The 16,003-nt window shown below is 39.2% G+C and overlaps 1 protein-coding gene across 1 annotated transcript in view; it reads left to right on the top strand.

The window, feature by feature from the left end:
* Window positions 1–9,055, top strand: part of DHX15 (DEAH-box helicase 15) — a 42,883-nt gene extending 33,828 nt beyond the window's left edge. The window contains exons 12-14 of the mRNA XM_051789841.1: window positions 1,870–2,060; window positions 7,146–7,315; window positions 8,490–9,055. Coding sequence (XP_051645801.1) covers window positions 1,870–2,060; window positions 7,146–7,315; window positions 8,490–8,607 — 479 coding nt within the window. The 3' untranslated portion in view covers window positions 8,608–9,055. The remainder of the gene's footprint in view (window positions 1–1,869; window positions 2,061–7,145; window positions 7,316–8,489) is intronic.
* The last annotated feature ends 6,948 nt before the right edge of the window (window positions 9,056–16,003 follow it).

Raw genomic sequence — 16,003 nt, 5'->3', positions numbered from 1 at the left:
TTGGTGTGAATTCAATGCTGTGAATTTGGAGAAGGATATGTTCCTAGAACCAAAACCTTTTTAATCCTAACTTTTTAATATAGTTAGGAATTCTGTAATAAGGCTTTAGAATAGATGAGAGGCAAAGGGATGATGCATCAACAAGAAGTAACTTGGAGCCCTGCAATACATTTATTTAATTTGTGTCATTTCTGTGTATGGAATTTAGGGAAAACGTGTGGTCCTCCACAGCATAGCTGAAGGATATTTTAGCAGCTTGAAAAAGATAGGAAGGAACAGGTAAAGCTAGTTCTCTTAAAAAATGACTACCTAAGTGTCACACTTTTTTTACGTGACTTATGCTGGTGGCCAGTAAAAAGATTACTATTAACTGCCAGCGAGGTTAAATTACATGCTCCAGTTGCATTTTCCTGTAAGCAAACAGAAAAGCAACAGTTTTTACCTTGAGTAGAAACCCTGCAGCTTAGTGCTCCTTCCTGTTTCAGTTTTGATTTAGAAAATTTGTATTGAAACCTTCTAACACTGTCATCATGTGACAATCCAAAATAAGGATACCTTCAGAGTAAAGGTCCCAACAAATTTATTCCATGTGTTTAAAACAATAGCTGAGAAACTTTTGTTAAACACCTGTAAATTGGAGATGTGTTGCTTGTGTTTTTCTGTCAGCTTTTTAGTTAACAAGGATCCAAGATGTCTTGCAAACATCCTGTGTGGGCATGTTTCTGGAAGCTGCTGCTTTCATACTCTGGTTACTGAGGGATGGAATTATTTTGGGAATCATCTTTTGTTCAGTTTTGATTTGAAATTGTGAATTGATTTCTGGAATCAGACGATAAAATACTGTTACTATTTGTATCTAGAACAATATAAAATATTTATGGGTTATCTATGATGCACAGTTCAGGTGGCTCAGAAAGTAACATGCTGTGGTACTTCACTATACAGTAGAATCCTAACTGTACAAGAGCTTCATCATTCATACTTGATTTAACATATATTCTGTAAGATAAAACACAGAAAGAACTTGGACCTACCTCAAATTACATAACTTTCCTTCTTTTCAATGCAAATTAAGAAAAGTCTCATTCTGTACAGGAGTTACCTTAACTTTTAATTCTTGTTAAGACAGGCTTTGTTGGATTATTAAACTGACAAAGATTAGAAGAGCATTACTTGAAAAGTAACAGAATTGGTAGGGAATGTGAAACATGCAGGTATTTATCCTGATAGCATGGCAGAGGCTTGCTGTTTTAGCAGTTTCTTCTTAGAGCCTCACCAGTAGGAAGGGTAACATGAGAGTACAGAGTTGTGTTACAGTTGCTGTATTTTACCAGCCACCTACATTTACTTAAACTACTGTGAGGTGCATCACATAAAAACAGTCTGTATAGCTTTTAGCTGTTACCTGAATGCTTAATTTAAGGGGATTTCATTTCTAAAATACAGCAGTTATGTACAATCATCTTGCCTGTTTGCATGCTACAGTTAAAGATTGCAGTGTTCCTTACATAAAGTTATGTTTTTCACTGCGGGTTTGGAAGACGATTTTTTTACTTACAGGGTGTGATTTTTGAAATGTCCAAAGTTTAGTGGTGTGTGGTATTTCAGCAGAACATGAGTGATTGTGTGTATGTTGTGTTGGTGAGGAGAAAAAAACTGATTTTTTTTTCTGTCCTGATCACACGCCTCCTGAATAGAAAGCAGTTTTGGCAAGTTACCTAATGCAGGAAATCAGCTGAACAAACTAAAAGCTGCTGTCATCTATAAAGGTTTATGGATATTTTTTTCTGGTTCATCTGACTGATCAGTTGGTTAGTTGCTATTTTATTTACATGTTCTAATTTTGATTCATGTTTTCTAATGTTGCAGATCATGAGTCGGTTCAGTGGTGTTATGACAACTTCATTAACTACAGGTCCCTGATGTCTGCAGACAATGTACGCCAACAGCTGTCACGAATCATGGATAGATTTAATTTGCCCCGTAGAAGCACAGACTTTACCAGCCGAGACTATTACATCAACATCAGAAAGGCATTAGTTACTGGGTATTTCATGCAGGTATGTGTGTATTCTCATAGGTAACTTAGTTCAGTGTTTATGTGGCTCATAATGTTAGTATGGTTGTTATAATTTGTCAAAACTCAATGAATGTTACTTAAATTATACATGGCTAACTATATTGCCACCTTGTCTTTGTCAGGTTGCTTAGTTATTACTCAGGTAGCACTAACCAAGACCTGTGGTTGATGTCAGACAGCACAGGCCTGTATTAACTGTTGTAATAGTACTAATTACATAGTCAGTACTAAATACTGTATGTTTGCCTGCCTTCAATTTGGTGTTAGCGATGGATAAATGGGATGTTGGTGATGAATCATCTCTTTACCCTTCATATTTAAATGTAAACTTGAATTCCAGTGAATTTACCATAGACAAAGTGAGTAGTAGAATAGTTTAAAACTGTCAACAATTCTGTGTATAGTAAAACTTGGGAAAGATAGATATTGACAAGAAGTTAAGTGTCTTGTAAAACTTTCATGCTAAATCTAAGATTTCTTACAGTTTTCATTGTGCAAAATTTTTTTAAAATATGTTTCTATATCACACATCAGAATATGCAAAATATATGTAAAATAGAGCAAGGGTGATGCTTGCTAAATTGCTAAGAAGCTACTCATTGAAATTAAAATACATGAAAGAAATACTACTTTTTCAGTACTTCAGTGCCAGACACAGCCTGTCTTAAGAAGGGAGAGGAATTGGCAAATTGTACAACTAATATAATCGTACTTTGGTAATAAAATTCAAGAACTAGGTGTAGATTATTTATGCAACAGAAGTAGGAGAACTGAGCATACTTTATAGAAACACCTAAATAGGATTAAATACTGTAGCACAGTGTTAGCTCAGGATTGAAGTAAGTCACGGGAGTATGTAACCTCTTAATGGTGACTTATCCATGATATTCATGGAAAACTAATCTTAGCTGAAGTAACTGTGTGGTAAAGAGTAAGCAAAAAAAGTTATAGTACAGGAAGTAAGCTAAGGAAGCTTTAAATTGAACAGAAAAAGGGAAGCAAATGACAAAATATCTTAAAGATGAGTTATCTTTCTCTTAGTGATTTGTTTGTTTTTTACCAGTTGTCATAAAGAACTTAGATTTTTATCATTGTATTTCCAATCTAGTATTGGAGGTAGAAGAAGAATTGATAGTTGAAAATTTACATCAAAATTCAAAGGTGAAAGCAAGTCCTGTGATGTTTTCAAATCACGGAATGGGTCAGGTTGGAAGGGACCACAGTGGGTCATCTGGTCCAACCTTCCAACACAAGCAGGGTCATCCCAGAGCACATTGCATAGGTTTGCATCCAGATGGTGCTTAAATATCTCCAGTGAGGGAGACTCCACAACCTCTCTGGGCAGTCTGTTCCAGTGCTTGGTCACCTGCACAGTAAAGAATTTCTTCCTCCTGTTCAGGTGAAACTTCCTGTGCATCAGTTTCTGCTCATTGCCTCTTGTGCTATTGCTTGGCACCACTGAGAAGAGCCTGGATCCATCTTCTTGACACCTTCCCTTCAGATACTTACAGACATTGATGAGGTCCCCTCTCAGTTGTCTCTTCTTGAGGCCGAACAGGCCCAACTCCCTCAGCCTTTCCTCGTAAGAGAGATGCTCCAGTCCCTTAATTATCTTTGTTGCCCTCTGATGGACTCAGTCCAGGAGCTCCATGTCTCTGTTGTACTGGGGAGCCCAGAACTGGACACAGCACTCCAGATGCAGGTCACTAGGGCTGAATAGGAGAGGCAAGATCACCTCCCAGGACCTGCTGGCAATGCTCTTCCTAATGTACCCTGGGATGCCATTGGCGTTCTTGGACACAAATGTATACAGATCAAACTTGGAACCTTTTCTAGAAGATGTGGCTTAGTCAAACACAGGTTATATCATTGTCACTGCAGAGGATAACTTAATTGACCAATACTGTACAGAAAATTAGATGTCAGATGATTTGCCACTGGTGCATTTAATGGTATTCATTTTATTCTAAGAGTGCAGAAGAATGGTGTAAAACTTTTTAATAGATTCAGAAACACTCTTGCGTGCACTGCAAGCAGAAACTTCAGAAGTACAGGCAACTGACAGTGCTCCTTTGGTGCATGCTAGTATTCTTTTGTCAGAAAGACAGACAAGGAACCATCTAAACTGTCTGTCAAAACTAACCTGCCAAAATTTGTAACCTTAAATATAAAAAGCCTGAATCTTGTGATAGTATTTCTGCTTTTGACCTTTTAAATGCATTTGTATTTACAGTGTTAGACATGTTTGACTAAAGACCCCTTATTGGGCCTCTAGGTTCAATGACATGATAGATAATAAATAATCACAAGCATATTTAAAATTTCAGAGGGGAGAATGTGTAATTTTTACTAAAATTGTGACAAGAACTTGAACTAAAACATGTTCCTGTGGTGGCATGTGCCACTGTTGCCATCTAGGTTTGTCGTGTTGATAAAAGCGTTATAATTATCCCTTAAGTCATCAGCCAGGTGGGCTTTCTGGGGCTGCAGAGTAATCTGTTGCAGAGATGAGCTGGCTTGACTCTTGGCCATCCTTTTAGAGTCATGTTTAGGTAGTCTAATTCACAAAACTTTTAAACTATTGACAGATTCTTTGATGATCTTGGGGTTCAGGTGTGTTCATAGTATCTTGCTTACTACCACTGCTCATCAAAAAATGAACCCATTTACTAGACATACTCTGTATCATCCTGTGGTTTCTGTGGAAGATTGTGGGTTTTTTATACTGTGAAAAACATCACAGAATTGTTGAGGTGGAAGGGCCCTCTGGAGGACACCTGGTCCAACTACCCCTGCATTTGCAGGCACTGGAATTGGTTTTATGCCAGGGTTTCAAAGGAGCATAAGTATGTATGCTGCCTCCCGTGTGTCAGTGTTCGCTCCCTTATGTCACCCTTGGTGCTTGCCTGAGCCTTTCTAAATTCTTTCAGCTCAGTGACCTGGCAGGCCACTTACACCTTCAAATGGGAAGCAAGAATGGGCTCTATCAGCTGTGCTGAAACAGCTCAGGCCAGGAGGGAGCAGGAAAGTGCAGCAGCTGGCACATCACCATGGCTTGCTGTGGAGCCATAGCTTCACTGTGTATTTCTCATAGCATTGCTGATACTGACCCTGAAATTCTTCACTGATGCATGTGGCAACAGGCACACTTTCTAGAAACATCTCAGTAGGATAAATACTGTGGGTCAGTGTTGGCTTGGGATCCAAGTCAGTCACAGTAGTATGTAACCACCTAAAGGTGGCTTAATCCCTGATATCAATGGTCTAAGGAAACATTTTCTTCTTAATTGGTATTATTCCAGTTCTTGTCCTTCTCTGGAAATTCAGAGGTCTTTGTACGTTTCTGTAGCATTTTTCTTTGAGTAGGCTTAATTAGTTATTTTGAAATCTTTTTACTTAGTTCAGAATAATACAGATTAATCAAGAAATACAACTACACTATCATTATAAGTTACATGGAAAAGGAAATTGTATGTATTTGGGAAAGGTAGATTATAAGACTTTGCTACTTCAGTACATCTGAGCGAGACTGAGATGCTAAAGGTAAATTGTATTGAATTTTAACAGCATGCTCTTCTAAAATGAAACCTAAATAAATGATTTGTTCTGTCCTTTTCAAGGAAGAACTAGAACAGATAAAGCACTCTGATATTTTTGTATGCATGTGTATTTTGATCTAAAAAATCAAATTGATTTTAAACAGAACATCCTTTGAAAAAAAAAAGCCTAATCCTACAGCATGGTGTACTGTCTTTGTGCTAGGTCTCTGACAGATGAGTGTCTAGCCTAGTCTGTTTTGCAACTATACTGCTATTTAATTTTGCAAACATTGTATTGAGTTGGATGAAATTAAGCCTAAATTGTCAAAGACAGTGTGCTGTTAATCTCCATTTAAAGGAATCTCTCTTGGCTTCCCAGACTTGAAATAAAGTAGAAGTGTAATCTCTCAAATCTTGGGTGAAAAGATTTGCAGTATATTGAAATACTTTGTTCTAGTCCTAAAACATATTCTGGATAATAATGTCATAATATATAAAAGAGAAGCACACTCAAAGTAAGTAATTCCTTACTAAGGACTTATTCTAACTTAAAATTTCAGGTAGCTGTTGCTTTAGAAGTCCTGAGGTTTTAATTTAATAGGTGGAATTCACTTTTGACTAGGCAAAAAAAAAAAAAAGCTATACGTAGAATTAAAAAAAGAAGGGAAGAAAACAAGGGAGTATGCATCTATATTAAAGGAAACCAGCTGATGATGATCTGACCTAAAATGTGTTTTTTTGACATCTTTCAGCCATTGTCCATCCTGTTTAATCTTTCTACAGTATTTGTGTGTGTGTAATGAGTGGAGAGGTTATCTTCAATTTCCAGTATCAGAGGGTTAATTTTAGTTACCTGTTCTGTTAGATTAGCTGTTTGTACAGAGGATATCCTTCTAAGGATAACTGTCTGCTTTACCAAGCTCATTAAGATTTGGTATCGGAGCATCTCGGCAAGGTAGGCATTATTCCCTTTCATAGAGCAAGGAGCTTAGTCAGAGACAGGTTAATTGATTTTCACCAAGGTCACAGCAGAAGTGTGTTGCTGAACCTACATTTTCCAGCTCTGAAGCTCATGCTGTAACAAGACCTCTCTCATAAAAGGACAACATTGTGGCTTACTGGTCCCACAGTGGCTACTGCAAATTAAATGTTTGAAGCAGATGTCTGTAGTAGACCACAGTTGGCTTTGTGTGATGTTGCAAACCTGTCCAATTCCGTTGCAGTACTTGTGTTTGCATTCCTGTTGTTCCAATAATGATTTTTCTCTTTGGGTGATATCTATTTTTGTACATTGCTTGAATTGTATATTAGAATATACACTTACCATGGCAGTTAGCAAAAACATCTGGCATCTTGATTGTGTCTATAAAAAAACATGAATAGTTCAAGTGGTCAAGTAATGTGCCAAATTTAGAAGGGGTTTGAAAGTTGGGATAGTACGTTTTGTATAGAACACTTAACAATCAGCTTGAAATTGCTTCATTTAGAAATTGCCTGTGGTAATGAAAGAATGTCTTTTTATTTAGGTGGCACATTTGGAGCGAACGGGGCATTACTTAACTGTAAAAGATAACCAGGTGGTGCAGTTGCATCCCTCCACTGTTCTTGATCACAAACCAGAATGGGTGCTGTATAATGAGTTTGTCCTTACAACGAAGAACTACATCCGGACATGTACAGACATCAAGCCAGAATGGTAAGCTGAAGTCTTGCAACAGTTGTGATCTACTGTACAGCTCTTGTGTTTCTGTTTCGTTTTCTTAACTTGAGGTAATTCTTTTCACTCTTCATGAAGCCAGTTTTACTAAAATGGTTTGAGGAATGGCAGTGGCATGGACTTGAAATGGTGCAGATCACTAAAGGTTTTTGTTGTGGGAGTTGTGTTTAGAACTCATGGTGCCTGGGCTCTGTATGCAGTGCACGGAGAGATGCTTGACTTAAAAACAGTTACTTCGGTAAGCCTGTTTGGAAAGATCATGTCTGGGGATAAGTCCAAGCACCCACTTGCATACCTGAGTTAAGAGATTCCAGTAGGTGCCTCTGTTCTCAAGATCCAGGACCTCACTTATCTGGCTTCTTTCAGAAGGAGCTGAACAGGATTTTGTGCTTTCTTAAAATACTAAAGAAAGAGGTGGTAATAGTGGTACAAATTGCCTTGTCAAGATATTTATTCCTCAACAAGTGTATATCAAGGAAATAGAGGCCTGAACCTCTGCAGACAAGCAGAGATCTGAAGTATCTTGCCTGTCTTTAAGGTTATACTTAAGCTGCCAAGTTGTAAGCTTTGGGGATATGGGAGGCTCTTCAGTTGCTGAAATTTTACCGTTGTGCAGAAAGAGTTTAAAGATTTGTAAGCTGGAAAATGCAGCATATATAGCTTGTAGTATCTTAATGAAAAATGTGGTTCCTTAGAACTCTTTTCTCAACAAACACTGCATAGCATAAAGCAGGTTCCTATGGCCTTAGTTGTATTTTTCAGCTTAAAGCAGGTAAGGCTGAACTGTACTCGGACACAAACTGACGTTTGGGTGGGCTTCTGTGGCTGGCGGCCTTGGACATTAGGCAGCAGCTCTGGCTGTGTGGGCCACCGTGGCAGGTACTGCAGCAGCAGTGAGGGTCTGTAAGGGGCACATGGCTGCACAGGGCATATCGTGAGACTCGTGAGTGCTTTTTGCTTTGGACTTGAGCGCTTACACAGGATGGCACTGAGATTTTAGGTGTGTGTGCATGTGTGTAAAATTCAGTTAATCTTAGAATCGCAGAATGAGCTGAAAATAATGGATAACCTTTGTTTCCTTCTGTTGTAGAATTTCTCCAAGATGCATCTTAAAGTTTTGAGTATCAGTAACAAACTTTTCCTTTTTTGACAGGCTGGTGAAAATTGCCCCTCAATATTATGACATGAGCAATTTTCCACAGTGCGAAGCAAAGAGACAGTTGGATCGCATCATTGCCAAACTTCAGTCCAAGGAATACTCACAGTACTGAATTTATGCTTTGAACTGAAGTTATTCAGAGGACAGCTTTAAGAGATGAAAGGATTCAAAGTTCAAGTTGTGCTCTTCACTTTGGTTCAATAATGGCCTTTATTTGAAAGCTTTTTAATTTTTCTTTACAGTAAATATTCCATTCTGATTTCATAAATTAAACATTTATGCCTCCCTTTTGTGTTGACACTGTAGCTCATACTGGAAAAGCTAATCAATGTTTTGCAGTTTATTGAAAGTAGTTCTATATATAACAATGTTCTAAGCATTTCTTTAGAAATGGTTGAAAATGCTTCTAAAAATGTGATTATCGACCATGGTATGCATGATCGTTGTAATTGTTGACATTCCTTTTAGAAGTTGTGAAATGTTACAACTTGTGCTTCTGTAGACACAATCTTCAGCTTCAGTACAAAGGTACTGACTTCAATAAAGTCTATTTATACTAATTTTGTGCCACAGTATGTCAGTATTTCTATTGTTTTGATTGAAACATGAGAAGCCATTTAGTCTCCCAGTAAACTGCTGTTTGATTGACATGGCAGTAGTTTAATATTTTAATATTAAAAGTGCGGATGTTTAAGCAGCACAGTGATGATGACATCAGCATAATGCATACAATGTTGATCCCTTGCAAACTTGTTTAAATTATTTAGGAAAAATGAAATGCATGCAGATGTGTTAGGAGAATGCTTTCTTCAAACATAGCCCTAAATATTTCTTGGACAGAACTGTAGTAATGTGTCCTGTAACGTGGAGTGTCTGTGGCGAGTTAGGAATTGCCCTGCTGGGCAGTGTTCAGGGACCATTTAGGATCAACACAAACAATAGCATAAGTGACACTGTAGGTCAGGTCACACTGCACCGCTGGAATTTTGTACGGATTTTTGGTGAAATATGATTTGACAGCATTTTTAATTTGGGAAGGCTAATCCCATGAGGAATTTGTAGTGAAATTTGATCAGAGGGCTGGAGCACCTGAGGAGCTCTATGAGGACAGGCTGAGAGAGTTGGCACTATTTAGCCTTGAGAAGAAAAGGAGGAGACCTTATTGTGGACTTCTAATACTTACAGAGGTTTTGTAAGAATGAGTTGTGGCTTTTTACCAGGACCTGTAGTGACAGGACATGGGGCAATGGTTTTACTCGAGCAGAGGGTAGGTTAAGATTAGACATAAGGAAGAAATTCGTCACTGTGAAGGTGGTGAGGTGCTGGAACAGGTTTTCCAATGAAGTTGTGGATGCCCAGTCCCTGCAGTGTTCAAGGTCAGTTGGATGGGGCTTTGAGCAACCTGGTCTAGTGGAAGGTGTCCCTGCCCATGGCAGGAGGGTTGGATCTTTAAGGTCCCTGTCAACCCAAGTCATTCTGTGTTTTAATGTATTTGATCAGATTTCAGATTTTCCCTCTCCCTGGAATACACTGAGCTTTGGTCCTTATAGCAAAGAGAAGCTGGATCAGCTCTTGCTAAAACGGGTTCCCCTAGGAAGAGAGCTGTGCGCTGTCATGCTGTAAGGCTGAAGTAAAAACAGGTTATGTTTGGAGAGCTGGTAACCAACCTCAGACAAATCTTAAGTACTGACATTTGGTGTATCCTATTTAAATACTAGCAATGGACTATAAAATTACTTGGAATGGAATAATTTGAGGACTTCCCTAAATTCCAACTTTTTTTTCTAAAATGCCTTTTATATGATGGGGCACAGAGAAGTTTTGAAAACTTTTTGTTAGCAACTAAAACAGTAATTGTGAAGGAAAAAATGTCTGAAGATTAAAATTTGAGTGGGTTTGTAATATGCAGTGGGACTTGGGGAGTCTGTCTCAAGTTTGATAAGTCAGTGAGGGAGTGGAGGACCTCCCCCACTTGAGGCATTGTGGAATGGATCTGGACTCTCCTGCCCTACAAAATCATTTTCAGTAGGAAGGAGGGAGGTTGACTCTGCATAAAATGTTGAACTGGATGGAGTTTTCTGACTGCAGATGGAAGAGTTTTTATTTAAAACAGGGATTCTGAACTTCTTAAGCAACTGGATTTCATACTAGTATTCCTAAACATACAAATGTTGGTTTTGCAAATTCCTGCTCTAGGAGGACTCAGCCTGGTTTTGCCTGACTTGCTTATCCCCCACTGTGAGGGGGCTGCTTTGTGCAGTGCTGAAAACTGGCCACTCCCCAGGTAAGAGAATTTCTCTAGGATTCGTCTGCAGCTTTCAGCTGAACAGTGTAGAACCAGCTTCTGCACAACTTTCCCTAGGTCTAGCAAGGGCCACAAACAGCCAGTTCTCTGCATGAAACCCCTCAGGGACCCCAGAACCAGCTGACATAAGCTGCCATAGCCTGAGTCCTTGGGGATGGGGGAGCAGATGGCTATGGCTGTGAGTAGAACTTGACACAGGAGAGACTTTGGCCCTTTTTTTCTTTTTTAAAATTGTCATACCCACAAACTCAGCTTGGGCTGTGACAGCTGACCTGGGATCTTTCACTTTGCTCTGTCTTTGCTACCAGGAATGCAAATACTACTGGCCAAACTCATGTCCTCTGGCAGCTGTGCAGCCCTGACACCTTCCAATTAAGCCAGTGACACCTGTGCAATCCACCTGAAGGCCCAGGGGGGCACCGGTGTCATGGGCTGAATTGGAAGGCTGTCGGTGTCCCAGCTGTCACCGGGGACAGAGCAGGCCCGGTGCCCCCTCCCCTCCTGACAGTGGGAATGCGAGCAATGGGAAACAGCTTACCTGCTGGGACCCTGATGGAATCTGGGGGCTAGTGCTTCAGGAATGTACAGAAACCTAGACATCTGGGGAACCTGGTGGGTTTGGTGCTTGCATATTAGTGTATCTCTGAAAAACGCTCCCCTTACCGAAGAACTGACAAAGCATTTTCTCCTGGGGACTGCGTGTGTGACACAGAGTCATTCCCTCGCTAAGGCCCGGGGTGGGAGCGGCTTTGTGCAGGCATGTGCAGTTGTTCTGTGCCCTGTACTGATCTCAGATAACTGAGGGTGTTCAAGGGTTCGGGGAGAAACAACACAAGCTCACTTAAATCACTGTGGACACCTTAGACTTACTGCAAATCTCACTTTTGATGTAATTTTAGAGCCTTATAGCAGTGGGAGGGGAGCCAGGTATCTAAGGAGTTACTGGCCCTCTCTGAAGGAGCAGTGACAGGGATAGCAGGGCTTCTTCAAGCAATGTTTCCTGGGTCTGAAAGGGAAGCTTGTATCAGGAGCCACCTTCTTTGCTGCTGCTGTCTCGGGGGTGGAGCAGATGCATGCAGAGAAGCTTGGGTTTTAGAATAGCCCTGGGTTTTCTTGAGTTCATTGTTGAAAGGTAAAACCTCATTCCCATTTTTCTGATGGGAAAACTGTCAAAAAAGGTTGCCCAGAGGAACAAAAGGAAACTAAGAAGGAGGTGTAGGAATAAGGCTGCTTTATCTATGAGCATATGAAGGTCACTGCCTCTCTGAAACTGTTACAGATACCTGCAGTCCTGCCCATCATCAGAGCTCTGGCTGCTTATACTGCACAATGCAGTAAATGGGGGGAAGAGTTGGAAATCAAAAGTTTGCTGGTGTCAAATAGAAATTCAGCTTCCCCTGTTTTTTGTCCTGTGAAATGCCACAACTGACTACAAGACCCTTCCTGCTGGCCTGAGGAGCGAGGGATCCTGGATAAAGCACAGAGCTGCCCCCACCAGCTGCAGCCATTTGCTGTTCAGTGTTCCCTGCCCTACTGATGCCACTTCAGAGCATCCAGACTGTTAGCCAGGTGTAAGCATTTTTGTTTTGGAGTACTGAGTAATGGCTTCTTAGGATTAGCTGGTTATCTGCTTTAGATTGGTCTGAAAGGTCTTTGTTTACTTACAGTGATCTTTTTATCAGAGACATTCTGGTGGTTTTGGAAAATATGTGGTTTGTATATAATAAACTATTTATAGTGTGGGACTTCTGAAAATACAGAATGGGTTAGATGATAGAAAAGCAGTACTAAGTGAAAGGGGTATATTTTTTGAAAAGAGGGGAGTCTTCCATCGTAATTGTGCTGCTGTGTAATACCTCAAAGCAGTAAAAGGGCTAATAATTGGTGTGATGTAACAAGTGTATTTAGGTTTGTTAGATACAGAGGTAGTTACTAATGGCTGAGTACATGTGGTTTAGGTATGTATCAGCATTATGGAGACATAAAGAAGTGACCAGTTATACTGTGTTTAGATTCGTAGGGATTTAACAGCAATTAGAATTTTTGTCAGAGAAAAGAAAAAGTGGTGACTCCATGCTTTGCCATGTCCCGATGTCATAACCCCCCCTGCACTCTTGCTTTTGGGAGATCTCTATGTAGTGCAGTGCAAAAGACAGGCGCTGAAGTTCCTTTAGGGTTTACAGGAGTGTCTCCCTTTGTTGTGCTGTGCCCATTCACTGAAGCTGGAGAGCAGTTGGCACGGGCCAGCGTGGGTTGGTACGTTCTGTATTGCTTGCGGCAGGTTTTTGTGACAGAGCAATGGCACCATTTCTGATCCCCACCTCCCTTTTCACATCAGGGCCTGTGACACAGCACTGGTTTGTGACATCTGATTTTCAACCTGCACTGCTACACAGTGCATACTGGGAACTGCTCATTATTTGCCATATTAAAGCAAAAATGCTGAAATTAGCTTTCACTATGTAATTTGAAAAGATACCTTAGCAAAAGTCAAAGGGCAAAGAGTTTTTCTTCCATCCAGTCAAGCTACAATTATTAATTTGTAATCAGATTGCTCTAGTTCATTTTCTGGTAATATATAGCAATAAAAAGCCATACCACACTATGACAGTAGAAAGCAGAGAGTTATATTCTAAAGTACACAGATTTATTCACTTACTGTAATTTGTAAGGAGTAGACATTTATCTTGGTTTTAGAACAGCTGAAGGTTTTAATAATAAACATAAACATATTTTACTATTAGAAGTATAATCTTACTCTGGTACTCTGTTGACCTTTTAAAATTATTTAACTTCATGACTATGTACGTGACATTAGATTTATGTGAAGCAGAGGGAAAAATGATCTACTTGGTCAACCTGGTTCCTTTTTCTACTAGTACTTCTGACCCTGGTAGCTTTGGTTTGGGATATGTATGCTTCCTAGAACTGTTCCTACAACTGGGTGTTATTCCCCAGTAATACAAATGTGAGATATTTTTGATCTTGAAATGAGCAGCTTTAAAAACAGAATGAAACCATTATGAGAGTGTTTGCCCCTCTCTTTGCTTTTCCTTTTGCGAATGACAAGCTTGGGCTGCCTCTAATTTGCACTGATGTGTTTGAGATAAGTGGTTGGCATCAAGGAGATCCAAGCTTCCAGTATCAAGGGATTAAACTAAATATGGTAACAGCAGTAAAATAACATTCCTGTAGCAGTGGTAACAAGACTAATTCTGTGTTATGATTTTGCAGTTTCAACTCAAATATGGTAGTTTCTCAGGAACACTGAATGTATGTTGGACAGATGATAAAATAATTTTCATTTGTGTACATCTCAGCTCTGAGTGGTTCTTCCAGCTGTGAAAGCTATGCAGTAGTTTTGTTGTACAGAAAAATAAAACATAGCACAAATTAATGTTGATAATAAATATTTCCTGTGGCTTTAAACATGTATTATTTTGGGTTGGTCGTATTCTTTCAGCTAAAGTAGCCCTCTTGCCTTCCATTTGAATTCAGTGTTTATTTTGTGAGCATATCACATTAATGTTCCCAGCCTCACTGCTTCTAGCAGCATAAACAATAAACACTTAAGAGCATCGAGTACTTACCGGGCTCCATAGAGTGGAAAGCTGCTGGTGGACCTATTTCCTGAATACTTTGTCCATTTAAATATTCAGCTGTGTAGTCAAACCACTTCTGCTTACATTAGTAACCAGTTTTAACCTCAAAAATATCAACCTTTTCAGCTTTATGAAAATGCAGGTGTTTGCTATCAAAATTCATGTACGATTTTAAAGACTTGCAAACTAAATTTGACCTTTCAAACCTTAGAATGCTATCTTTGAAGTTGCTTCATTTTGCATGTTGAATAACAAGTAACTGATAAGCCTGTACTGTGACAGGGATAGTATTGTTCTTTTAAAGAAATGAATGCCCTGTGAACCTTCCTGAAAGGCTTACAATTTGTTCAGAAAGGCTTAACAATTTGTAGAGCAGCAGCAGCAGGTTGGATGCAGTGTGAGTCACAACATGTTCCTCTGAGCATCTCTCTGTCCAAGGGGGCATTGACAGCTTTGTTCCAATGTGTTACACAATATAATAGAAGCAAAACTCAAATTACTGCTACTTCTTCACACTTTAAACAAACAATTTTATTAAGAGCAGAAATCATATAAGAACTGGCAAGAATTTAAAATTCCAGTCTTGATGTTCACCAGAATATCTACCCTGTTTGTTGAAAACAGACATTTAATTTTCAGTAAATTTGTGGACAATTCACAGTTTCTCTCTATAAGCAAGCCAGTGATAGAGTTTTTGCTCTAAAGCTCCTTGTTGGATTTGCTGCTATGTAAATCCGAACACTATTCAAATGTCTGTTCTTTCCATTCTCAAGCACTGTCAAATACGAAGCTGAACAGTAAAGTGGTGGTAGAGTTCTGATTTTTCTGCAGCCTACAGAAACCTGTTTGCCTCTGGAGGAGAACTGTGGAAGGGAAAGTTAATAGGAAAATATTCAATTATATGAAATGGTAATGGCCTACTTTGTGATCTCCTTCATAATCACATTTGTTCTTCACACTATAATTGCCTGCAATGGATATTATTTTTGCAAGTAAAGCTTAAAGATCCAAACGTTTGTAGTCTACTGGCTCGATATGAGACAAATGTTTAGATCTCTCATTAGGTACAGTGAGGTTTCAGAAATTAATTTGCTTTTTTTAGCAGTCTCTTGATCAAACTAATTTGATCATAAAAACAACTCTATCAATGCTATATTTTCTAGACTGAGAACTTCCTAAATTAGGAACAAAGTCAGCAGCAAATCTTTGTTCTTACTACTTACAAAACTTCAACATTAAAAAAAAGTAAAAATTGCAGAGCCATTGTAATTGCCTTTTCATTGCATTCACTTTAACTGGCTTTATGCAAAATGATTTATCTTTCCCTTGATTTTGGCCAATATGTCAAAGAAAGGACATGTGCTTACAAGCTGCAAAACCATGTCTGGTTCTAATGCCTGCCTAGGTTTTCTCCTAGCAAGGTGGTTTTTTTTTTTTTTTAATTGGCTCAAGTAAGATGATGTCACAGAAGAAATCCAAAGTTAATGTTCTGTCAAATCCCTTTGAAATATCTATCAATTATTTCTGGGGCTTTGCTGCCTCTTTGTGGTATTTCTTGTGAAAAAATGGAATTCTGTATTGATCAAGGTTTTTCTTGGGAT

This window comes from Manacus candei, unplaced genomic scaffold (assembly GCF_025592945.1).
Source record: "Manacus candei isolate 608988 ecotype Guabito, Panama unplaced genomic scaffold, ASM2559294v1 h1tg000028l, whole genome shotgun sequence".
In the NCBI taxonomy this organism is placed as follows: domain Eukaryota; kingdom Metazoa; phylum Chordata; class Aves; order Passeriformes; family Pipridae; genus Manacus; species Manacus candei.
Note: the sequence above shows the minus strand (reverse complement) of the source record. Positions and strands in the feature narration are given on the sequence as shown.